We start from the raw sequence: 27,545 nt of genomic DNA, 5'->3' as shown, positions 1-27,545 counted from the left end.
CTTCAGTGATCATTCTGATCCATTCCAATGCAACATATTCTATGATTTTATGATTCTTGGACTCTGCAGCATAGAAATCCACTTTGTCTACAAAACATTATGATAAGTAGTAGAAAGGGACTCTTATAGGCTATTTGAATACCTTTACTAGACTTTAAAAGGGAGATCAAGACCAGGAGGAGAGTTCAACACCAAGACAACACCAGGACAAGTTTTCTTGTGTATCACTCGTTAAAGATATCTATCTAATTTAGTATGGGCCATATGAAGTGGAGAGTGAGTAGGACTAAAATCTGGTTGAACTGGCAGGCTCAAAGGGTTGTTGTGAACAGCATGAAGTCCAGCTGGAGATCAGTTATAGACAGTTATGCTCTCATGGGGGGGTCCCATACAGATTCACTCATGGTCTAGATGGCAATATCTCAGCAAGTTTATGGATGATACAAAACTGAGAGGAGTAGTGGACAGGCCAGTGGTTGTGCTGCCTTTTAGAGGAGCCACAACAGGCTGGTGAAATGGGTAAGCAGGAACCTCATGTAGGTCAAAAAAAGAAAATGTCAAACCCCATGTGAATTAAAATATCCATCAGTAGAAGAGAAACTGAGAGAGCAGGGCTTGTTTAACCTGGGAAAAACAAAAGTTTTGTGTGGCAAATGTATGCTGATGTTTATAAATATGTGGTAGGAGAATGTAAAAAAGATGGAGCCAAATTTTGCTTGGTGATTTCCAGTAAAAGAAGAAAAGGCAGTGGGCAAAAACTGAAATATGAGCACCTTCATTTAAGCAGTTTGCTGTGAGAGTCAAGCACTGGGGGCATGTTGTCCAGAGGGACTGTGGGGTGTCCATCCTTAGAAATTTTCAAACCCTGGACAATGTCCTAGACAACCTGTTCCTTCCAACCTCAACAGTTCTGTGATTCCAGGACTCCTCTGGTAATCTGGGACACTGGTACTCACAGAACAGGTGTGAGCCTCCATAGTTTCATTTTCCTTTCACATTCTATGTCTATTTGATAGAACAGCCTTTCTTGGAAGAAATTTACCAAACTGTATTAAGGAAGGGAACAGTGGTTGCATTAATAAAACATAATAATTTGGGTCTCCCTTCCCTTACCAGTTTCATTGTCAGTACTACTCCTCTTGGAATAGATGAGCCATTTCAAATTTTTATCTGTCTTTAACACATGATAGACATTTTTTAAAAGGCTATGGCTTTGTGATGGTTTTGGTTGGGGTAGTGTTCATTTTCTTTGCAGTTGCTGGTATGGGACTATGTTTTAGTTTTGAGATGAAAATACTGTTGATAACACAGGGACATTTTTGTTACTGCTGAGCAGTGCTTGCCCAGAGTGAAGGCCTCTTCTGCTTTTCACCCTGCGTCACCAGTGAATAGGCTGGGGGTGCAGAGACAACTGGGAGGGGACAGAGCAAGGACAGCTGACCCCAACAGACTAAAGGGATATTCCACAGCTTATGGAATCATGCTCTGCATATAAAGCTGGGGGGAGAAGAAGGAAGCAGAGATAGGATGTTTGGCGTGATGGTGTTTTTCTTTCCAAGTAATGGGAATTCTACGTGATGGAACTCTGTTTTCTTGGGGATGGCTGAACATCTGCCTGCCCATGAGGAGTGGTGAACAAGCTCTTCGAGCTTTGCTTGTGCACACAGCTTTTGCTTTATCTGTTAAACAGTCTTTGTCTCAACTAATGAACTTTCTCACTCCTACTTACAAGTCCCATAAGGATAATAGTTGATGACAAACAAACCCAGAAATACCCTACTGTATGGTTTAGCAACCCTAGAGTAAGCAGAGCAAATAAGCAAGTTACTGGGATTTCTTTATTCTTACATTTAGCTCAAAATGAGGAAATCAAATAGAGAATAATTAGAATGTCAAGAAAATATTATAATTATGTGATTGTGGTTTGCTTATAATTTTTTTGTTTGGTGTTTCTTTAGACATAGTAAACACCTTCTTACATTTTTATATTTAAAGTAAAAACACTGCAAGGGATAAAGTTAGCTATAGTATATATTTTCTAGAAAAAAACCCCAATCATAGCATTATAGCAAATACTGTCATGATCTGAATACAAAGTGTGGGCTAATTGACAGATGCTACACATCTGTCATGATGACCATGAATATACTTTCCCCAGAGATCTTCAGTAAGCTGCCACCTTCCAAAAAGGTTCAATGCAACTTTGTCATATAAACATAAACCAGAATCAAATTATAACAATATACATGGAAATTAATAAGATTAAAATACCTGTCCCTTTGAGAAATGACATTGATTGCTCAATGTTGACACAGTCTACTGAAGTTAGCTATTGCTAAGATGAAGCCATAAAAGTTGATTCAGGTCTTATGACAATTTCAAAATTGTTTATGGAGCTTTACACTTAAGGCAAGCCATTTTCCTTATTAATTTACTCATTGACAGAAGATGTCTTTTACTTATCTGCAGCTATTTATATATTATAAAATGAATTAAGGGTATATCTGTTCAATTGCTGGTCCAGGTGCTCATCAGAAAAAACCTTTCATGTTAATTTTCACATTTTAAATAAAGTCAGCAGATAACTGATATTTCAAGATATGAAACTATTTCTTTACTTGCCCAAGCGATTTCATCCACTTTGTTTGTTTGAAATTGTTTATATTGCTTTTGTTTCACTGCTTTGTCTGCTTTTCTTCATGGCATGTGCAAGGAAATCATGTTTGTGGTGTTGTTAAAACACATTTTCCAACACAATGGCTTTCAAACTCATAGGTGATCTCTTTAACATTATCTGTGAGTAGTGAAGGGGTCAACCAAAGGGTCACACGAAATAATATAGTCATGACAGCACGTACACAGTGACATCAGTTGTGTGCTAAAATACAATCACAAATACTTGCAGTGCAACTGTTAATTTTTGTCAAACAATGTGGGAGCTAGATATAGTGGGATAAGTAGTATGGAATACAATGCAGAATGAATTAAATGAATTTTTTGTGCTTTCACTCTATTTTTATTTTCATTGCCATTTTTTTCAGTTTTATACAATACATATGAACAGCAGTGCATTAAGTCAGTCACCACTAAAGTTGCTAGCTTTTAAAATTAAAATTTAATACATAATTACTTATTGTTTATTGAAGGTTTCTAAAACGGTTGCTCATAAATTAGTTTCCATAAAATTCCTTAGAATGGAATTTTCTCAAATATTTCAATTAAAATGAAATAAGGAACTAAGTCAAACATGTAGTCCCAGTTGTTGTTATTATTGGAAACTGCGCAACAAGATAATTTGGTGGCATCCTGAAAAGGCTGGCTTGTTTTTGTAAGCAGATTATCAGAGATAATAATATAAATTTAGCTAAATTCAACTTAATGGATTCTAAAACTACATCAGAAATTGTGTTTCCCATTAGCTGCTTACTAGATGAATAGCAGAATTACTTTTCTGTCCAATTGATCAATTTACTGACAGTTTGACAGGGGAAACAGAATGAGGCACAGCTACACCCAGTGATTCCATGAAGGAAATGTCTAGAACCCTTGGCAGCTGGATAATCATAGAATTATTGCATGGTTTGGGATAGAAGAACATTAAAGATCATCTAGTTCCAATTCCCTTATGATCATTAACAGTAAATTTTCTAGGAGTTATCACATACTAGCCCACACAATTTTTTTCTGATGGCACATAGATTCCCACTAGACCAGTACCTTTCCAATATCTTTTCCTTCTCTTGGCTGTATTTCAGAACTTGGATGTCAGAGGCCATAAAGTAATTATTTCAAGCCATGTTTGAAATGCTACATTATTGGTTTTTTTATTGATAAAAAAAATCTGCTCTTTCCCCAAAATGCATAGATTATAGTGTGTTATTGCTTTTACCATGTGCAACTATAAATACATCAATGTTCAGTGAAGATCACACACAAGATTGCTACTCAAAATGATACTATTTTTCCCCCCCAAGACTGGTTCTGCACAGTTCAGTTATATATTCAGGCAGCTGTAGAAGCAATAATTAAGTAATTGGCACAGGATTAGCCAGAGAAATCTTAGGATAATCTATGGCTGAGTGTTGGTGTATTATTTAACATTAACATGACTGATTAAAATCACTGGGTGGTCAAACAAGCTGGTAATTTGTTTTCACATTTTCATTCATTGGAAATTTTCAGCACTTTGTTGCTGCTAATTTTGAGCAATTCTTCTGAAAAGAATTCAAATAGGCAAGTTAAAGTGAATTCTTTTCCCCAGTTCTGCCATATACTTGTATGGACTCACTTACTAGAGATTCCAAATTGCAGGATGCAAGTCAACACATTAATTGTATTTTACTTTAACTTTTGATATGTTGCATTATTTTATCAGCAATGCAATTTTCTCCATCAATTTCTGCTAAGGTGGAGAGACGCTCTGCATATCAGCATTAAAAAGTACACAAAACTACATCTTATAACTCTGCTATTGTCTGTATTTTCTGTACAGATCATTAACAGAAAGCATGTAAATTTATTTAGGTGTGTAGATGAATTCTTCATGATGTATTCATCAGGAACTAGTCTGGCTGAAAAGTTCTTCTGTCTTTTACTGTATCATTTAATTCCAGAGCTTTTAGATTACTTTTAGAAATTATTTTTATTGTTGGAGGGAAGCAGGTCTTTAAGTGCTATGCTGCTTATCTTCTCAAGTATGTTGTTTAGAAACTAAAGGTGTTTAAAGATAAAACTGCCAGAATTTTTCCAAGATCTGACAGATTTGCTAACAAAAAGCTCTTCTGATCAGTATCCCACCACTCCTCTACACCTTTGATAAAAACCACATATGGCATCAATCCTGTTTGCCTGAATTAACTCCAATTTTCTAGTCACCAAGGTCAGAAAAGTACAGAGAAAGACTCAGCTGTTAGCACATATGGTTCAATGTGGCTGGCAATTCACTTTGTGTGATAAGAAAGTACAGAATGCTAAACCCAAATCCCACTGCAAAATACCTCAGCGGTAGCTTATGCTAATGTATAGAATGCAAATATTTTGCAGGAGCTATTTTGTGATGAAATACTGAAAATTATTGGCCAGTTTGGATGTAAAGAATTTTTTTATGTTTGTCAACAGAGCTGATAGGTGGATTTATTGGGAGGACAAGAACTCAGCAATCTGTCTGTGCAACAAGGCTCACTTTGATGTCTATGATTACAGACAATAGTTAGTGCAAATTCCACTGCTTGAGTGATGCTGCTAGGAAAAAATGGCAGCGGAAATTTCATTAAGTTTTTGCAACCTGTGAAGACAATGATGCAGTATTTATTTTAATGTAGTTTTTTGGGAAGAAAATGACCAATAACAATTTATAGAGCCTTCTATCTATTCTGCTCATTCAAAGAGATCTTTGACCAAGGAAATTCTGCTTTTGTCTTCTAATGTTGCCAAGTAAGTTTATATCAAATCTCAACAGCAACAATGTTTTGAGCATTGCACAAATTAATTGTGCTTTGAATATTGCACAAACATCTCTAGCACAGGTATGCTGTGAGAATATGTTTGTTAAAATTTAGCATTGTGACAATTCTTGCTCTATTAGACGTAATATTTAAAGTAATATTTGTGACCTTCATGCACAGTTTCAAAGATAAAACTACACAGGCAGTGCTTTTGGAAAATGAGATTGTTTTCAGATGTAGTGCAAATGAAGTGTGGAGTTCTGTATGTGTAATTTGTATCTCAGAGCAGGTAGAGTGAGCAGAAATAAGTTTATCTTTGCAAACATCAAGAGTATAAGATATAGAAACAGACTAAGTTTTATTAAATTCTTATTTTTACTTAAAACCTGCAGAAGTGTGAGATATGTGACACTTGTCATCTTCCACAGTATTTTACAAGAAGAACTCTTGTGATGTTAGTTATTATTCAGTTGAGGACTATATATCTTTCTCGTATAGAAGGCAAGAAATTTTTCTGAAATCCATTAGTGATTTTGGAGATATGAAGTCTTTACCTATTTCCAGGTCAAAGCTGATAGCAAAAACTTATTTCAACAGCATTAAAGTTTGGGGTTTTTTAACCATAGGTTACTTGAAATATTTAACTTTTGTTCAAAATCTTTGTGTTTTAAAACAAAAAGTCAGCACAATCAGGGCAAGAGTGAAAATGTCTTTCTCTGAGCACTACATTTTTCATTCCTTGTAGCTCTGTTCTTGGCAGAAACACCTTTCCTCTTTTCATTTGTGCTCTATGGACCATAAAACTACCGTTATGGAGGAGAGAACGCTGTATGCATTACTTTTATTGTTTTTATGCTGACACAACAAAATCTAAATTGTCTGGTTCACTTAGGGGTTTTCAGGCCTCAGCGGTTCTGAAAAAATAGGGGGGAAAAAAGAAAAAAAAAGGTAGAAAAATAGTACTCTGAGGCCAGAGGGTTATAGTGAATGAGACCAGGATGAAAAAAGAGTTTCTTTTGCCTTTCTCTGTGATAACTTAGAAGTAGCTAGTCTAATAGTTCTCGGAGACAATCAAGAAAAGAATATTGTATTAAAGAGATTGGTATTTATAACTGCTTGTTAAACTGTTCAAAAAATTAGATGATATGCAGAAGCCCACTTGAATTAAGTTTATCTGTTTGGTGATAGAGGACAGCTAAGCTGATTTAAGTCTGGACTGTGCATGGCATTGTATTATCCTGTGGAGACATCAGGTGCAGATATGCAATTAAAACCAAATTGCATTTTGCACATAACTCAGCTGTGTCAAAATCAGTAATTACAACACTTTAGTTACCTCTAAAAAGCACTTTTGGAGTGTAGAATTAGCTAAGAATGAGAAACTAGAAATTATGAGAAACTAGAAATTGTTTTGGTCATTAAAACAAATTTAAATATGCTATTTAGAACAAACTATCTTCAACAAGATGTGTAGTGGTTAGCTAAAGCTAAAAATTAAGTGTGTAAAGCTAAAAAATTATTAAGTGTCATCTTTTATTCTTATTCCTGTATTTATTTATTATTTCCTTATATTAGTTATATCCTTGCTTAACTGTTTAATTCAGAAGTCCCAGTAATGGATTGCTGTTGTGCACTTCGGAAACATTGAGTTGTTTGGAGAAAACAGTACCTGTTCCAAAGAATTCAGTTACATATTAAGGACTGGCAGAGGTGGATCAATGTACACAGATATGCATTACAGAAACAATAAAGTATATGAAGTACACAATGGAGAAAACATATCATCATTGATAGGTGCTTGAACAGTAGCAATCAGCCTTTACAAATTTCCATTTGGTGAGACTACAGGCAGGTGATCAGTGTAATTATGTTTTTGTAAAATTTATTTTCATTCATTCTACTGCTCAAATTCTTTTGGATAGCCTTGTCTTTGAGTTTTGCTGTATTTATAATTCTTCGGGAGAATTACAGGATAACTTAGGCTGTTTGTTCTCTCAGTTTTAAGCTTGTCACACTATGATTTGAAATGCATTCCATTAATTAACTTTGTTGATCTCTCTATTAACGGTACTAATCTTGTGTGCCTAAACTACTGGAGACATATCCCAGATGCTTTAGTAAATCTATAAGCACTAAGAGGATTGACTGTTACATTTGTTTCACCTAAATTTGACATCTACCCTTCTTACGTTTACTAAAAATCTTGAGCTCCATTAGTGCTTTTGCCATTATTAAGAACATCAGAAATGAATTTTCTAGTTTATTTCACAGCTATGTATATTTAGGTCATACTTCAAAACAAAATGTCAAACTTACAAAGACGAATAAGGAATGAATAAAATAGCTTACTATAAGAACAGTTAACTGTGGCTTCCTATACTCGTGTTCAGGATTTCCAAAGGGTCATGTAATGAAACAATTGGGATAAACCCACTTGAGTTTCAGAGGAATGAAGAGGAAAAAAGGACACCAAAACACAGTCCTCTAGATAATGATGTTTTTGCCTTTGGCTTGATGTATGAACCAGATAAATTCACAATGCTTTTGGGGTTTGTTTTTTGGGGTTTGTTTGGTCTCTTTCTTTTGTTTTTGTTTTCACTTCCCCCTTCCCCCCCTGCCCCCCCCAGTAAATTTTTTTGTTGTTGTTGTTTTTTGCTTTCTTGAAATTGCTCAAGGTCAAAATTTGAAGGCTCCAGAAACTCATTAATTACTGTACATAGGGTCATGCTGATAAAGAATCAAAGAAATCAAGGAGAACTCAAAGTTGGCAGGGGTCTCTAGAGGTCCCTTACACTTGTTAGAGGAGATCTGCTTTTCTAGTTGAAACCATAGTGTGAGATTAATTTATTCAGGGTGCATGGTACTAGATTTATTTATTCAGAGGTTCATTAAGCTGTCTCAAATATTTCCAGTAAGCTGATTCTATGACTTCTCTGAGCTCCATGTTCCAATACTTAGTTTTCCTCATCGTGAAGAATTTTTTCATTATATACTCAGGGAATTTCCCATTAGCAGCACTGGCTCTTGCCTCTTATGCTGTCCCCACACATCCTAATAATCAGCTTTTATCTAACATTCTCTTTAGGTAATGGAAGAAAGTGATTAGATTCTCTGTAAGCCTTCCATTCTAGGAAAAACCCCATTTTATATAAATCTTTCTATGTAAGTTAAGACCTCCAGTCTTCTGATCACTTTGGTGGGCACTGTCTAACTTTACCATTTCTTTGAACTCAAAGAATGGAAACTGGACAGAGTGTTCTTGGTGTGGCTTGAAAAATGCCAACTATTATGGATGAATCACTTCCCTTGTTCTGGGTTTGTCTATAGTCTGCAGATATTGCCTGCAGTCTGCTTTCCTGCTGCAGAGAAGGGCTGCTTAGTTATGTTCTGCTGGCTGTCTTCTTGGCACCATAAATCCATTTCAGCCAAGATTCACTCCCACCAGCCAGTTCCCAGCCAGTATGGACGCTTGGGATTACTTTTTTCCCAGCATAGACTTTGAATTTATCTTTCTTAAGTCTCATACATTTCATGTTATACTAATTTCCAAGCCTTTTGTGACCTATCTGCATGATAGCTCTTTCTTTCAGTATTTCTGCCTCTCCTCTCTGTTTTGTGTCATCCACAAACTTGATGAGGGTGCTTTCAGTACCATTTTCCCAACTGCTTGTAAAGATACTGAGTAGTATCAGGTCTAGGACTGACCCTTGAGGTAGTCAAATCTTGACAAGATGCTAATCTGCCTTGAGATGTTAACTATCACTTTCTTTGCCATTTCTCTACCTGTATATGCTCCATCTGTCCAGTGCTTATCCTTCCAGGTTGTCATCAAAGATGTTTTGAGAGACCATGTTCACCACCTTGACAAGGCTCATATGTATTGGTTTTTTTAAAATCTCTCTTCATATACCATTCTTTTTTGTCAGTGCAAATGTGAAAGTGATGAGCTTGGTGAAGTCATTCAGAAGTGACACTTCATAGTTTGCCCATTACATAAGGTCAGCACGAATGGGCATTGTTCCTTTAAAAAATCCACAAATCAACTTTAAGAAAAGCGACTTGCATCCACTAAACATGCAATGCTCAGGAAAACAAAAGTCACAAAGCTGTTATACTCAGACTCTTAAATAGAAAATACTGTAGTAGGATTGGGAATCTGTGGGGTTTTTTCCTCACATAATGATTCTGATGATTTAATTCTCATGTGGTAGAGAATGCTTTCATAAAATATATCAGTATTGGGTTGCTGAATTTTTTTTTCAAAATTGAATCTTAATTACCTTCAATCTTTCCTTAGTTACTACAGACTCTTTTGAGTTTAAATTTTGCATGGGTGAAAGCAAAGCTGAAGCATTTTCTGTGGCGTCTAAATGCTTTTAGAAGGCAGGAAAGAAGTTGTAAGCTATCATTAAAATAAAAATCTCCATTAATGGATCTGTAATTTTTCCTTCATAGAGAAATGTCAGAATTAGCCTGGCATATTTTTACTGTGCATTTATCTGCTCTTGACTTTTATTGTGAAGTCTGCTTCCATGTACTTTGATCCTTGTTTATTCTGTCATATTTTCAACATTCTGATATTTTTCTAACCTTGTGGTCCAGAGTCCTGCTGCTCAGATATTTCTTTCCAAGCCAGTGCTCCAGGATGGAGCAGTAAGTAACACATTACTGACAATGACTCATTCTGTTTCCAGACTCATATTTATACATAGCATTAGACTATGACTAACTTAGAGCCTTTGCCATGGTTCCATTTGTGGTCCCTGACAAGCACAGTTATCTTCCAATGATGTTTAATTCATGAATGCTGAGTGTGACACTGACAGTATCCTCTGAATGTAATTTGTGAGAGCTAACATTTTATGCATCAGGTTTGATGCTGAGATGAGTTTCTAGATTTGCTTAATCTTTTCATTTCCAGCTTTCCTATTAGTTAGTTCTCTTTTTTCTTCTAGTGAAATTCAAGGCACAGGCAGCTTTCTTACGTCTTCAGCATTCCTGAGGGATCACAAGCATAGTAAATCATGTCACCACAAGTTAACTTATGCAAACATCATTTCTGGTTGATTTCAAGTCAGGTTGGATTTCCTGATAGTGATTTCCAGTTAGATGAAACAATATGGTGAACTAACCCAGATAAAACAATACACTTCATTGATGGAGTAAATAGGTTGATTAACCAGATTGATTTGCATACAGTGAAAGAAGGTGGAAACATAATGTAAATTGCAGCATCTGCTTCTAGCAGTATGAAAGATACAGTCATAACCACAGGAAGCATGTTGGAGTGTCATTATCTTTAATTCAATGTCAAATGGGTCCCTGATGCCTTTCATTGTTCTGACTTTTTGATTTTCATCAATGAGTCTGCTGTGTATTTTGGCAAACATAGGATAATTATTTGTGGTTATATTTTCCTAAATCAAATGACTAAGTTTTTTAATTTAAGATGGAAAAAAAATCTCTTGTACATTAAAAAAAAAAAAAAAGCAAACATAGGGTTCAAAATTATAATGGCTCTATTCTCTGGCATAATTTCAGCTTTTAGAGATGGAAGAAAGTAGTGCAAAAGCATTCACTTTTTTGTGCACTTTCTGTCATCCTTGTCAACTTTACAGTGGCGAGCCATGTGCACTGGTATTCTAACTCTCCTCTCCTCTCCTCTCCTCTCCTCTCCTCTCCTCTCCTCTCCTCTCCTCTCCTCTCCTCTCCTCTCCTCTCCTCTCCTCTCCTCTCCTCTCCTCTCCTCTCCTCTCCTCTCCTCTCCTCTCCTCTCCTCTCGCTCCTCTCCTCTCCTCTCCTCTCCTCTCCTCTACTCTCCTCTCCTCTCCTCTCCTCTCCTCTCCTCTCCTCTCCTCTCCTCTCCTCTCCTCTCCTCTCCTCTCCTCTCCTCTCCTCTCCTCTCCTCTCCTCTCCTCTCCTCTCCTCTCCTCTTTTTCATTAATCATGTGTACACTGTTTTAATGTTTTCATTTCATTTTAATTATTCCAGTAAATGAGCTGTCCTGTGCAGGAGCTTTCTCTGATTTTGTTGATGCTTTTTTTCTTTTCTTTTCAATAGCAGCAGTGGCTTCATCCTAGCTGATTTAATCAGTCCTCAGTATACGAACACTCTGTCCTTTAAAAGTTATTGTATTTTTTTCACATGTTCTAATGATTGAGTAGAAGCAACCATTCCCCTTGTTATTTCTTTTTCATCCTTAAGTTTATTTTTTTTCTCAACAAAAATAGAAAAATACGTATGTATTACAGCTCCTTTTTTTATTTTTTTTCTTGTTGTATCTCATTTGGCTTTTCCTTTGCCCCCCCACCAACATGTGTCAGCAATGTGCATCTAACCATTTGCTAAAATTTACTTCTCTGCCACTGTTTTATATTTCTCAGATTACTTATAGTAGCTAAAAAAATTTACTGGGCTAAAGACTGTATGATAAAAGAATTAAATAAGAGTTCTTGGTAAAATTTTACAAATACTGAAAAACATTTATTTTCACCCTGTCTGCATTATACATTCACTTAGATTCCTACAGAGATGATACACATTTCTTGAAGTATATTATGCCACAATGCAATATTAAATGCTTGCAAGAGTTTTTTGATTGAAAAAAAACCCCAAACCCTATGAAGAGAGACCCTATCTGTTTGGTCATCTCTATTCTACGTGTTCACAGAATACTCTGAAGAGAAATCCTTTCCTCTTTTATTGTTACTAAAATGTTTTGCAATCAGGCTCAGATTATGTTCACTACAATAACAATGTGTGAAATTCAGAGTCCTGAAATTCCTCAGTTTTGTTAGCATTGACTCTAGACTTAGTTCAATTGCTTGGTTTCTTAAGTCCCCAGGCACAGTGAAAGAGCTCTTGGATTGTATTTCAGAGGGGGGACATAGTTATCTATTTTTCTAAATAAGTGCTCTTTTCATTCCACATACACTTCTAATTCTCTTTTTGGTCAGAATTTCTGGCTGTCAATCATCTGAACTTCAGAAATATCTGTAGTGTCAATATTTGTTTAGTATTTCTTCCAGGAAATTTGTTTGAGGGTGACATCAAAAGAAGAAAGACACCTTAAAATAGTCTGATAATACTATTGTTTACATGGTATTTCTACTTTTTTTTTACAAGGCAAAATTTAACATTTCAGAACATTTTCTGATGAATCTTGAGTTTGCAGTGTTATTAAACAAATGGGACAAATGTAGTATAAAATGTTCAGTATTTCTAATGACTTCAGTTTATCCAGTCACTATAATCTCTTAAGCATTGTGTTTTACAAAAATGAGAGGAGGTAATTACCTTCTTTTTAAACCAGCTCTGGTGAAAAAAGAAAGCAGTTCCTCCAAACTACTGACTCCTTTGTCCCAAATTACTGACTCCCTTCCTACCACAACAATTCTTTATATTCTGAAAATATTAAATCAGAAAATACATATTAATTTTTAGGACTTCTAGTAGTCCATTTCTGTAAGGCAAGCTAGCCTTATTAAGACCTGAGAGTGATATTACCTCTCACCTAAAATCTTTCTCCAAGTATTTTTGTCATGTACAATAGGTAAAATGTTATCTGCCCTCTCCTTCACGTTTGTTTTTTCCATACACTGCCATCTGTGAGCACTTTGATTACTTCAGATTGCCATGCTATGCGTTGGGTTTTCAGAACTGTGCAGCTGAGTGATTGAAATAAGAGCGAAATTTCACTTGTGCCAGAATCCACAGATTCTCCTACAAAACCTAACCACATTGTTTATTATCTTTGCTAGAGTGAAATACTTAATAGTTTTCCACTGACCTGAAGTACTTGTAGGCCTTCATCCTGCATAAAAACATATAAACAACTAAAACAGATCAACAACAGATATTTCACACTGAACAATATGGACTGTCCAGTTGTTTTTTTTAAATGGAGAAGATGAGAAGTACAAATGAGATGAAAGACACAGATATCCTTAGAAAACTGCTTTGGTAAAATCTGACACAGTAAAATCTGAGAGGAGAGCAATGTGCAAATTGAGAGTTTGCTTTCACTCATATAAGCATATTATTCTTACTCATATTGCATTTAATGTTTGTCTTTCAGAAATCCAAAATCTCCACTTATGACAAGATGTGGGCCTTCATGAGCAGCAGGAGGCAGTCAGTACTTGTCAAAAGTAACGAAGAAGGTATCCAACGCGTGCTTACCTCTGATTACGCATTTCTAATGGAGTCGACAACCATTGAGTTTGTCACACAGAGGAACTGTAACTTAACACAGATTGGAGGCCTGATAGACTCCAAAGGTTACGGTGTTGGAACTCCCATGGGTAGGTGATATGTCAACCACTTGTTCTCTGTTCATTAATCTTGGTTGCTGCAGCAGCATGGGAAACATCCCATACACTGTTCCTTTCTCTACACTGCCAGCGTTTACCTTTACTTTCTTTTTTCCAGCCAGGCACAATACAAATTTTGTCAAAGTTTATGGATTTTATTGTATTTTCCAAAAAGAAAACAATTGTTACTTTATAAATGTTTATTTTCATATGATAAATTCGTCTTACATGGTGCCTTCCATATGTTCAACAATAACAACAGTACTGATCACAGTACTCTTCAGTACTTTATTTTATTAAAAAAAGTTTTACAGATGTTGATCTCTGTGTTTAGGGAATGAAGTCCTAGTAGTGGGAGGCTTTCATTAACAAGTGGGGCTGAGTCTTTTAAAGAGGGCTAATTGCTGAGATTGCTAAAAGAGGAGGAAAAGATTCCATACCAAGCCACAGACAAAACAAATATTGATTTACCCTTGTGGAATATGGTTTTGCATATTGGCTTGGAAATTCTAATCCTTTAAGTATTTTCCAGGTCAGCTGCTTTTTACTAAGTACAAAACTTTAGTTGCAAGATTAAAACTATAGGTATTAGCTTGGTTGTAGCTTGGCTCCTAGGATCCACAGAAGGGGATTCAGCAAGAACTGAGTACCCACTGAGTGCAGCGATTTTTTTCAAGGACATAAGGTGAAGATCTAGCATTAGATTTCAGGATAGATGGGAATGAAAATGGTGTCACACATAGACAGCAAGCACCGCACAATAATTCTACTTAATATTATAAGATGGTTCTACTGACTTATTTCACAGGCAAATATTTATTTAAATTTCATTTTGAAAAAGAATTTATCATTTTGTCTTTGATGTGGAGGTATTTTAATTTTTTCTCAGGTAGGTCTTAAGATTGGTACTGTTTCTATCTCTGTTAATAACATAAGTTAAATCATTGCACTGGGAAAGTTGTGTCCAGTACTATAATTAAAGCACAGGGAAAGGAATTTTAAGAAATAAAGTTTACTGAAATATCTTGGATAAAGAGGCACCTAGTATTATCAAATACAGATTTGCCTATATATTGGATATATTTACTGCTACTTCAATCTAGTTTTAATTCATACCAATTTTTCTACCCTGTTCTATTGTGGCTCCTGTACTGCTGAATAAATTCTATAGATGTGCAAGTGACAGGATGGACTGAACTTCACTCCTGCTGGTCTTTTTGGCATCTTACATCTTCTTATTTATAAATATTTTGTTATTTTGAGGATAAAATCCACCTTCCATTTAGGTTTAGTATGGAAAAAGTCAAATCTTAGGGATATTTTATAATCTTTAAATAATCTGCAAGCAAACTTGTGAAGCATCTGAGGCATGCCCCAGAAATTTAAGTGAACATTGAAATGTCAAACTGATAGGAATCAGAGAGACCAAAACACTCCAAAAAATTGTTCTGTTTATGTGTAAGTCAGAGGAAGCATCATAAACACCAGAGAAAACAGCTTTAAAACAAAGAAAAATTCAGGAACATAATTCTGGAGTTTAAGTTTAGAAGAAATATTGAAACTAAAGAGCCAAGGCAGTTCAGTAAATTTTGTGTTGGTCTTTGTCCCCTACTTTATATGAGGACAGAAGGCACTATTTCTTTACTAATTTTGAGTCACATCAGAGACATTATTCAGCTCTTATACATCCACAAGATTGCAAGTAACAACAAATTATCTGTGTCAAGAGAAAAAATAGTGTTGTACAAGGGGATATGTGAGCTGACAGTTGTCTTGAATCAAGATGAAACAAATAGAGGACTTACCTGCAGGATCAGCAGTCATCAAAGGAGGTAAAATAAGAATTAACAACAGTTTTAAACTTAACAAAAGAAGTTGAAGAAAGATCTGAAAAAAAGATGACAGCTTCATAAGGGGAAATAGAACAGAATGTAAAATAAGATGTAAAGTAAAATTTTTTCACACAACAAATGAAGGTAGAACAAAACAAGATCTGGGGCTTTCCCAGAACAGCTAAGAATAAGAGATTAATCCAATATTTTAGCAGTATCTGTGAAACACTGTTGAGAGAGCTGACATTTATAATGGGTTTATATCCTATGTATTAGGTGCACAATCTCAGAGGAAAGGGATTGTGCAACCTCTGCTAGAATGATGCATAGTTTGCACATGCATTTGAAAGGAATCCTTATGAAGAAGCATTTCCATACTGTCTGTCAGAATAGTTTTGTTAAATATTTTGCTTTATTGGAGCTAGAAAGTATTACAGAGCAGTGGATAATGCAAAATTTTCTCATTCATTATAGCTAATCTCATTTCTACAGGAAAAAATAATTCTGGAGACTTTAAAAGAACTAATGACATGGTTATATCTCTAGAAGTAGATTATATCATTATTTAATGACTATGAAAGGAGCTTATAGACATTCAACTGAGTAATATCTTTTTAGAGTTAATAATCCTACAAGTAACTTGTCAAGTGCTTGGAAAACTGCAGTGTAATGGCTTCACATACGAAGTATATGGACTGCTTTTGCCTATTTGAGAGGTAACTTGCCTCCAAGAGCAGCACAGAACTACTCATGTTTATGGAATCACAGAATCACAGAATATACTGTGACCCATCAGGATCACTGAGTCAAACTCATGACCCTGATCAGGACACTCTAAAAATCACACCATGTGCCTGAGAGCATTGTCCAAACACTTGAACTCGGACATGCTTGATGCTGCGGCCACTTCCTTGGGGAGCCTGTTTCAGGGCCCAGCTACCCTCTGGTTAAAGAACCATTTCCTGATATCAAATCTAAACGTCCCCTGACTCAGCTTCTTGCTGTTTCTAGTCTTGTCACTGGTCATCACAGTGAAGAGATCTGTGCCTGCCTTGTCTCCTCTCCTCATGAGGAAGTTGCAACTGCAATGGGGTCTCCCCTTCATCTCCTCCCAGCTGAACAGACTAAGTGTCCTCAGCTGCTCCTCAGAAAGCTTCTCCTCCAGACTCTTCACCACCTTTGTGGCCCTCATTTGGATGCTCTCTAATAGTTTAATGTCTTATATTGTGGTTCCCAAAACTGCCCCCAGCACTCAAGGTGGGGCTGCCCCAGTGCAGAGCAGAGCAGGACAATCCCCTCCCTTGCTCGGCTGGCCATGCTGAGCCTGGTGCCCCCCAGGACACTCCAGGATGGCCCTCCTGGTGCCATGGCACAGCTGGCTCAGATTCCACTTGCCATTGACCAGGACCCCCAGGTCCCTTTCCTCAGTGCTGCTCTCCAGCCTCTTTTTCCCTAGTGTCTACACACAACCAGGGTGGCTCTGTCCCAGGTGCAGAATCCAGCACTTGCCCTTTTTAAACTTGATATGGTGCTACAGGTATGGTGTTGGGGAGATGTAGATGTCATCTGCAAAATTTACAAAAAATCCAGTTTATCATCAGGAACAGTGGCTTGAAATGTGCAGATGCCTTTGCACATAAGGTTAAATTTGCAGGAAGCAGTTACAGATCCTGTGTTGACTGCAGTAGAAATGATGTGGTTACTTTTGGAGAGCAACACCAAAGGAAGTAGATGCAACATATCTTGATTATTTTGAAGATAATAGAATAATAATTACTGAGAGAATCATTTGCTTGAGTTTAGGTAACTACAAGAAAAAAGATCTAAAAGCTTTCCTAACAGAAAAGTATTCCATCAGTTTAAGACAAGATAATCACTTGGAAAATGCAACCAAGAAAATATAGCACTAGTTTAGAGTGCAACAGTAAAGTTTCTTTGCTCATGATGTTAATATTTTAAATTTAGAGAAAGAAAGTTGCACAAGATTAGGAGAAAAAAACCCAAAAACCAGTGGATCAGGAGCTACATGGATATAAATTCTTTCCCAAAATTTGGAGAAGCAAATTATGAGTTTACATGATTATTTTATTTACTCTAAAAGCATTAGTGAAGTAAAGAAAGTTTAGAATGCTAAAATGTAACTTTGAGGAAGAAAATTTGGAACAATGCACTTAGGGTGCAAAATAGGATCACCAGAATCAGCACACATCTTTAAAATCAACAAGATACAGTGATACTTGAAATAGGTGCAAAGCAGAATTCTGTATGGTATCTTTGCAGCACTGGAATATAAACTAGGGAGAGTGAATTTGGTAAATTATGCATAAAATGACTGATTCTCATGGTATAAGTTTTTAAATTAAAGTTTCGTATGCACCAGAATTCATTTTCAGTCAGCAATTTCTGATGCTAGGCTAAAAAACTTTGATTTATAAGGAAAAGAGAACAACAGACCTTGGATGAGATGTCTTATAGCAACTGATGTTTGGAGCAGATAAGGGAGAATCTTGTAATGGGTTGAGTTTGTTTTGTTGTCTATCTTTACAACATTGTTTATAGCTTTTTAACCAAGAGTATAATAGTTGCTCTCCTAGAGAACATTTGTTTGATATTTTTTTTAATCTTCCAGTTTGAAGATCCACATGCAAAGGGTTTTTCTTTGCTTTATTCTAGCATGTTTTATCAGGAGGCACTATTTTGCCAGATCTGTGTTCTTCATGAGTGAATCTGACAGAGAGGAAAATTATTTGTATATTGTTGTCAACATAGTGCATAGTTGCTTTCTAATTTCTTTCATATTATAATAATGTGAATAGATATTTCCCACAGTTGTCTATTAGAAGTGCACATGAGTGCCTTTTAGTGGTTGGAATCTGTCTTTGTGGGGGCATTCACCTCATCATCCAATATTGATGTTCAAGGGAGGAATGAGGGGTGGGAAGGAGGGAAAAAGAAAGAGAGTGAAAAGACACTAAAAGACAATTAACAAAGGGGTAGTGGGAGAGGAGGAGGGAGCGAGAACAAACCCTTTGAGTATGCAGGGCAACTTATGCTTTCCATTATAGATAATCTGAAGTGTTTATTATCATTTTCAGTGGTTTCAATTTCCCATTTCATCATCATGCTTGTTTAAAATTTGGGTTGTTCTTGACTATAGCCCAGTTGGGCCTAAATTTACAATTGAAATGAGCTCCTAAATGTTTATGATACATCCAAATGCTTATGGTCATCCTATCAAACATACTATAGCATTATTTTCAAGAAAACCTGGACTATCCAGCCATCTACTTTTTATGTCCTACTGAAACACAGTTAATGGGAATTTTCTATGGTCAACATGCCATAAAACACAGTAATATTAAGTGACAAATGCTATGTTGTAATGAATGTTTATTAAGATTTTGCTAATGTGAACCACATGGAAGGTTAGAAATGTAGCTTTTTCACACTTTATATTAAAGCCTTAATGCTCTGTGAAGTTACTTTCTCTTCTTCTTTATTTCTTTATTGGTTTTTGGATTTTTTTTCTTTTTTTTTTTTTTCTTTTTTTTATTTTTGTGGGTTTGAGTGTTTTTTTGGGGTTTTTTGGGATTTTTTTTTTTTTTTTTTGGTTTTCTTGTTTTCAGTTTTCTACTTTCCAATTGGAAGAAACATAGTTGAAATCATCTTTTGGAAAAATCATACTTCATCTCTCTGGGATGGTGTTTCAGGTTCTTATTTCTTTTCTAAATTCCTCTTTCTCTTCAGTATGTTTGACAGCAGGCTACTTCCCATCTGGCTTGAGCAGATTTTCTTCTGAATTGCCATTTGCTTCAGTGTTGAACCTGGAGCACATAGATGGCTGACAAGTGAATATTTGGAACTGATTCCACATGAATAGATCTACTGAGCATGCACCTTTACATAGCAGATGAGGAGTATCCTGTCAGTATATGCCAGACAAACTCTGTGTGTGTGGAGATATATGCAAAGTAATGCCTTTGACATTTTGAAAATGACAAATGGTGTGTGCAAGTAATCTTAAAAATTGCATAAATTTCTTCTAGCTCTTAAGAAATATGAAATGGAAAATAGTATATAGATATGGTGCATAGAAGAAATTAGGGCTAGTCATTTCTCTAATGTTTTTCTGTCACTGAGCTGCAAAAAATTGCAAAATTAGGTTAAGAGGGGGCTTTAGTGGTGTAGCAGTGATGTTCCTAAAACACCAGTGATGTTCCTAAAACACCTGGTAATGGCGAGGCAAAAAAAAAAAAATAGAGAAAAAGGTGAAATACCCATTTCTTTATCCTTTATTCTTTTTCAGTTAATACAATCAAATTCTGCTATTAATACCAATAATGCCTCAGTTGCAAAATATAATGAGAGGAATCTTTGAATATATTACATGATTCTCTTCATTTTTGCAAGGTTTTTTTGACTAACTCTTCACTAGCTGTGGTCAAGCAGATCAAACTATGACTCTTCTAGAGCATATCACTCTTTGTGTCCCTGGCACTTCCACATTGATGGACTGCCAGGATACCCTGAGAAATGCTAGAAAGAATTTATAATTTAGATCTTTGAAGCTAATTGTTAACTCAAATACTGTTTAAATAAAAACCCAAAAATTGCGCTCCCCTGGCTATATAGAGACTCTTCACTGTGCATGGACACAAAATACATCTCTCAGGATACAAATGATGTAAAGGGATGTATTTTGGATTAACATTTCCAGCATTTCTTTGCCCAGATAAGTTTTAAGGTAAATACCCATTATATAAAGTTACAGTAACTTGTAACAGTAATGCAGATAGAGTTATGAAAATTAATTCATATAAGTGCAGAAAATAGAGCTGCATAGGGGATGTTTATAAATTCACAATGGAAAGCTGGCAACTACTATGATGCAAGCAAGTTATACCTCACATGTTAAAAAGAAAGATGTATGAGTAAAATCGACAGCATTGCAGCAGAAATGCATTGGCTGCAGGCCCCAGATATCAGCACAGTCACTAATGTTCAAAGCAGGAAACAAAACTTCAAGGATCTCATGTTCTATTGATTCACAGGTGCCTTTTTCAGCAGTTTTCTTTTCTGTAAATTAAAAAAAAAAAACAATTAAAATGTCATTTTAACAGAATTTTTTATCTCTCACACAAAAATATTTTTCACAGTACATTGGTCTAAGAGATTCTTAAAATTGTGCCCACTGACATATGAATTCCAAAAAATCTCCTTGACCAACTAATGTAATATGTACATCACTTATGTGTAGACATTTCTTTATATCTTTTTGCAAACAATCTTAACATTTTGAAATTTTATTTTTGTAAAACCAGACTCAAAAGTGGGGTTAGTTTCCTTTCTTTTGTTTTTTTTTTGAATTTCAGTCAGCTGTGTGGCATGTAATTAAAATGCTGTTTGGAGTACATGCATTTTGAAGACAGTCAAATTCATATAATTTCATCAGTCACAGAATCTAGAAAGAGTATTTCACACTCCATTCACTTAAATTAAAGATTCCACTGCAGAAAAAAAAGAATTCAGACAATAATTTATGATGTGCTACTTGATATCTTCTCTAGGAATATGACTTAATTAATTATTTATATTTATCTAAGCCATTAATAAATTAAATAAAATAGCATTCTTCCTACTTCAGTGGTAGGCTGGTGGATTCAAAGATAATTTGAACAAATAAAGTGTTTGATCAGTGAATGTATAACAGTTAATTCTCATGTTGTATTCTCTAAATATGGAAAGATTCAGCTGACTTATATTACCTGTTCTGTCTCTAGGGAGTGACCTACAAGAAATATTCACAGTAAAATTTTTTATATTATAGTATGGAATTCTTTAACTGACCTGACCATGTTCTTAATGCAAATATTTTACAAACTATTTCACTATCTGCCTTTTTTTAAGGACATGTTTCCAAATGTGGAAAATTTTAAATCATGCACAGTGGGGCATATAAATTACTTAAGACAGATCTTTTAATAGATGCTTGTAACTTCAAATACGATAGCTTAATATATTAAAAATACAAACAATAAAATTATTCATTTCCTAAATATGCAACAGCAAGTGAAAAGAATAGTCTTAGCTCTCCTCTTATAGTTTAGCCAGCCTCCTTCCCTGCTGTATTTATTATTTGCCATGGATTTTTCAGCCAGGGTGGTTTTTTTGGTGTTGTTTGGGGGTTTTTTTTGGTTTTGTTTTTTTTTGTTTTGTTTGTTTGTTTGTTTGTTTTGGTGGGTTTTCTTTTTGTTTGTTTGTTTGGTTTTTTGTTTGTTTGTTTGTTTGTTTTTGGAGGGGTTTTTGGTTGTTGTTGTTTTTTTAGTTTTTTGTTTTTGCAAATATCTAGACATTAGTTTACTTTTGGGGCTTCTCCGCAAAGTAAAATGTGGGTAAAATATGAGTAAATGCCCTGTAAATGCATGACTAGCACTTCATCATCCTATAGATGTGTAGGATGTTGTCCCCTATGTTTTGTCCAGCTTTTAAAAGACCAGAGCTTTGCTATTTGCAACAGCATATTTGAATAGGATGTGTGGGAATGGTTTAAAGCTGCACCAGGAGAGTTTTAGACTGGGTATTAGGAAGCATTTCTTTCTCCAGAGGTGGGGGTCAAATACTGGAATGTACTTTCTAGAGAGGTGAAACCCCAAGCCTATCAATGTTTAAGAGACATTTGGACAATGCCTTTACCAATGTGCTTTTACTTGGTCAGCCCTGGATTGCCCCGTCAGTTGGACAAAATGATTGTTGTAGGTCCCTTTAAACTGAAATATTCTGTTCTGTTCTATTCCTTTGATGCCGTGTTTTATACAGTTCATTTACTTTTCTTTTTTTTTTCTTTCCCTTTCACCTTTCCTTTTTCCCCTTGTCCTTTTCTTACTTCAGTATTCCCAGTATTTTAATGTACCTAATCAGACCAATTACATTACTTTAATTCTTACAATCCTCAGTTCTGAGAAAGTGCTTTCTTCTTAGTAAGAAGATGAAGTTCTTTGTTGCTTTTCCAACTGCTTTTTGAGGACAGATTTGAAAGAAAGACTTTTTTACCTAAAGTGTTTGACAAGAGACTTCTACATGCCTACTGCTTCCATTCTATGGTGCTTTTCTTTGTTCCAGCACAGTTACACAAATATTCCTGCACATTTTCAGCCTGTTCCTCTGATTTTAATATACTTCTATTAGAAACAACAGGGATAGCAAGAATTTAAAGATTGATTTTGTAAACAAGATAATTTATTAAATTAAGAATAAATAAATAAACTAACAGCAAAACCAACCAACCAACCAAACAAAATGAAACTCCCCAGGCATAACAGTTCTATCTCTAACATATGTGAATACAAAAGTAAGGCTGAAGTTTCACTGTCATGTCAAACTGCCATAGGGCTGCTGCACTTTGCAAAAATTAATGGCTATTTGAGCTGCTTTAGTGAATTAACCAGCAGAATAATGTTCATCTTTTTCTTAAATTGAAATTATTTTGCTTCATATTTATATACATAGCTGCTAATGAGGCTGGAAGTATTCACAGTATGAAGAAAGCAGTGATAGTAGGCAAACAGGGATGTGGAAGAGAAAATGGGATTTCTGCACAGGCAGCTCTTAGGCCAAGTCTGAAGACCATCCTGAGAGACTTCCCTGCTTTCTGGTAGTTTCAAAAAGGTCTCATATATCTCTCAGTAGGAGAAACAAAACAGCTGTAATTTAACAGATGTGAGTGGATGCAGTGCAGAGGGGAGGTGTCTAAGTGACTTTTCCATATGTTTAAAACTGTTATTTTCTCAGTACATCCATTCATTCTGTCTCAAAGTTTGCAGAACTTGAGTATCATCCCCTTCACATTGGTGCTTCTTTTTTTTTATCTTTTTTTTTTTCCTGCTGGAGGTCTAGACTAAGAATCAAAGAACATTATAGTAGGAGGAGAGCCACAAGAAATTATAATACTGGCTAATATTAAAACCATTAAAAGAAGGATCCCATGGATCCTTTCAAAAGTAACTGTTTGGAGTTTATAAATATTCCATACTCTTTGAAGTTAAGTCCTTATTGTAGCTGAGGCTGCTTTCCATATCCTGACATAATTCTCTTTTCACACCTCTACCAAATTTAAAAGGTGACATATTTTGAAGAGTAGTTTTGAAAACTTTCATTAAATCTCAGGTAAGACTAGAAAACAATGCCAGTGAGCACAATGACTGGCACTGAGCATTACTAGCACATTTATTTCAACTAATGCATACGTTTGGCAGTCAATGATCAATGCAGAACATAATTTTAGATTTTTTTTCCAGGAGACACAGGCAGGATTTTTTTTTTTCCTTAAATATTTTTTATTACTTCTCTTAAATATTATTTATTTACAATTATATTACTTAAATATTATTTATTTACAATTTTCTAAAATCAGAATTCTATGTTGCCTTGTTTGAAGAAATAAAAGAAAAAGAACACCCTAGGCTCCAGAAAGTGTCAGTTGGTGAGATTTTCTTCTCTTCCAGGAACTCTGTTGTGTCTGACACTAGTGGGTAAACAGAAGATCTATTCTTTTCTAATCACACTTATGATTAAATATATTTATTTAAAACCAGCATAGTCACAGATATGAATGATACCTTTCAAAAAGAAGTCTTTCAAAAAGCAGTTTCGAAACTGAAAGGAATAACAGGGAAATTTAGCCTCTAAAATTGTTAATACACTTGGTTGATGTAAGTGAAACAAAATTCCACATACCTGAAAATAGTGAACAGTTTGGAAGTTTAAAATTTTCATTTTTGCAAATGTATTCCCAGATTTCCTCTGTAAAGTGCGAAACCCAGTCAACATTGGTTGTCGATTTAATAATTGTTCTGATTTCAAAATCTGTAGCTATATCCTGCTGATACTGTGTGGGACACAGGATATCTGAGCCACCTTTGTCAGCTGTTGTAAAGTACTGCTCCTGGAGAAAAGTTTCCATCTCAAAGTCCAGAATGCTGCTTAAAAACTGTGCATGTTTTCTTATGTATATGTATACATATACTCTTAGTTAATAAAAAAAATCCCAACACTTTGAATATGAATACATGACAAAAACTTCTTCCTACTGCCTATAGTTTTCAAGATCTAAAGTAATAATAACAACAAAAACAACAACAACAACAACAACAACAATAATAATAATAATAGTAATAGTAATAGTAATAATAATAATTCTATGCAATCATTTGTTTTTATGGTCAAGATTCCCTAGATCTTTTGAAGCTTCTTGTCACCATCAGACCATATATATTACATAACATGAGAATATTTTACTGGTCCTTGAAGATGAGACATATAAACAAATCTGTCTATGTAGAAATAAATAGGAAACCATGTACCAAGACAGAATGCCTTTTTCTTATGCTTGCCTGCACTTAGTCTGTAATCCTTCATACAATATGAACTGTAATATTCATCACTTTTACATGCATAAAAGTGCTGAACTTCAGTTCTCCTATAACTAAAACAAATTAATACATTTGTCTTCATTAGTTGAACATAATGAAAATTAGTTGAACATAATGAAAATTAAAAAAAGGTGCAAATTATTTTTTTTTATGCAGGTCAAGCCATGTATTGAAACTAATTTGAGAATTTCAACTGCCTGAGCAGTTAATTTATTATTTTGGAAATGTAAGAATGTGTAACTAGGTAGGTAACATAACATATTTGATGAAAGAGCTGTTTTTTATGGTTGCCTCAGGATTATGAGCATATGGAAGCACTGTCTGGGAGGCATGCTGAGAACTGAGCTTTATAGCAACAAGGAATTGCCAAAACACTTAACATCCTGGAGTGTTTGTGAGCTGACTCTGTGCTAGAGAAGAGGCTTTTAGTAGGAACTTACCAAACAGATACAACCTAAGCACAGACATTATTAAAACTTCATGTTGATGTTATTGTGCCTAGGCCCATAATGTATGGTATTCCATATGTTGTGTAAATGGCCTAGGAGTAAGTCATATGAGAAGCAGCTGAGGGAGCTGGGGTTGTTTAGCCTGGAGAAAAAGAGGCTTAGGGGAGACCTTCCAGAAGGTCGGCCCTTTCTTCCAGGCAACTAGCAACAGGAAAAGGGGAAATGGCCTTAAGCTGCACCAGGAGAGGTTCAGGTTGGACATGAGGAAGAATTTCTTTGCTGGAAGTGGTGACAAGTACTGCAATGGGATGTCCAAGGAAGTTGTGGCATCACCATCTCTGAATGTGTTCACGGAACAGCAGGATCTTGCACTTTATGCAGTGGTTTAGTTGACAAGGTGGTGTTTGGTAAAAAATTGGACTTGATGATCCTGAAGGTATTTTCCAAAATTAATGATTCTATGATTCCATGAATCTACAGATTGGATTGACAAAGACTCATCTACAAATTTAATATTTCTCTGGCCTGATACATTGCCCTTATCTAGAAAAAGCTGGTGGATTGTATCCCAGCACATGGTATTTCCATGGTTTGCAGTTAGATGCACCCAGGGCAACTTCACATCTCAGTTCATTCCCATAATGAAAAAGGTAATAACAAGATATTAATTGTTTAGAGAATTTCCCTTAAACTCACCAAAGAATTTCCCTTAAACTCTGGGGTGTTCTGCAAGAGTGTGAAATGAGTTTTCAGGTGGAACAGTTTTGTTATGACCTTACACTTGTCTTTCAGCATAATTTTATTTGCCTGAACAAAATCTTCACATATACCAGAAACACTTGTATAATTTCTTTAGGCATTGCTAATTCAACTGTTTATTGTTGGGTAGTGTTAGACAAATATCTCTTTCAAAGGAGGCTGTATTTGCAAACCATTCATATGTGAGTGTCACAGATTTGCAAGGTGCGTTGAAAAAAGAAAGCACAAATATTAAATACTGTTATCTGTGGCAAAAAATAATATCATTGATTTTCTCACTAGAGGTTTCAACAAAGATATCTTCCCATTCTGTAGCTGTGCAATTCAACAGGGGTAAAGAGATAATAGTTTATTATGATAATGATATTTTCAAATATTCTCTGATGTTAAAATGCATGAAGAGTCTATGAAAAACATTACTATCACTCATTTGTTTAATCTAAGAGATGTGCTTTAGAGCAGTTTATAATGACAGTTTGAGGAGTGGCTGAAAAAATACTTAACCTGTGCAAAAAAACAAAAGATATAGCTGGAAGACTAATAAAATAATTTAATAATGATCTGAACATTTAAAACAGTAAAAAAAAATTCATAAACATCTTCATTTTGTTCAGGATATCTTGATACTACAAAAAGAAACTGTGTATAAACTTGTGACTGTCATGTCTTACCTTATTTGAATTATTCATTATAGGCAACTATTATCCTGGTTTTTTTTTGTTTTATAATATACTCACTGTGGAGGATAGATATGTTTCAATCTAGTTGCAAATTAATATTTTTAAGTATGTTCTTTTCCCTGTCCTAAAACAATAAGTGCTTACGAACATGAGAATGAATGGCTACTGTACTTCCAACTCTCAAATATTCATCTAACTTTGATACAAATTTTTTGCATATTTATGTCTGGGAAATTCATAAGTAATAAATCTCGGCTATATCATCCATCTTGTTTACATTTCAGCTTCATATACCTACATGAACTTTAAAACAATGGCTCCATAAAGAAATTACCAGAAATTAGCCTCAGCTGGGAATTGGTTATGAGTGGGAAGAAGTGAAAACAGTTAGAGAACACCCCACATGAGAAAGTGTTTTGATTACATTTAGCATAAAATACAGATTTTAAGTATTCTCTGATTTACCAGAAACAAGCCATACATGTCCCTCAAAGATAATTACATAAATATATGTGTGTGTGTGTGTGTGTGCATGTATATATATCTGTATATATATGTAAAGGTATAATGTGCAGGTTTGGTTCGGATTTTGTTGTGAATGTTTGCAGTTTTAATTTAGATATGGAGTAATTTAGACTGC

General features: G+C 35.2%; 1 protein-coding gene across 1 annotated transcript in view; it reads left to right on the top strand.

Moving 5' to 3' along the window:
- The window catches only part of GRIK2 (glutamate ionotropic receptor kainate type subunit 2), a 347,786-nt gene that overhangs the window by 298,031 nt on the left and 22,210 nt on the right, over positions 1-27,545 (top strand). Inside the window, exon 15 of the mRNA XM_050972903.1 lies at positions 13,523-13,748. Coding sequence (XP_050828860.1) covers positions 13,523-13,748 — 226 coding nt within the window. The remainder of the gene's footprint in view (positions 1-13,522; positions 13,749-27,545) is intronic.

The sequence above is a fragment of the Serinus canaria genome, chromosome 3 (genome assembly GCF_022539315.1).
Source record: "Serinus canaria isolate serCan28SL12 chromosome 3, serCan2020, whole genome shotgun sequence".
NCBI classification, from domain to species: domain Eukaryota; kingdom Metazoa; phylum Chordata; class Aves; order Passeriformes; family Fringillidae; genus Serinus; species Serinus canaria.
Note: the sequence above shows the minus strand (reverse complement) of the source record. Positions and strands in the feature narration are given on the sequence as shown.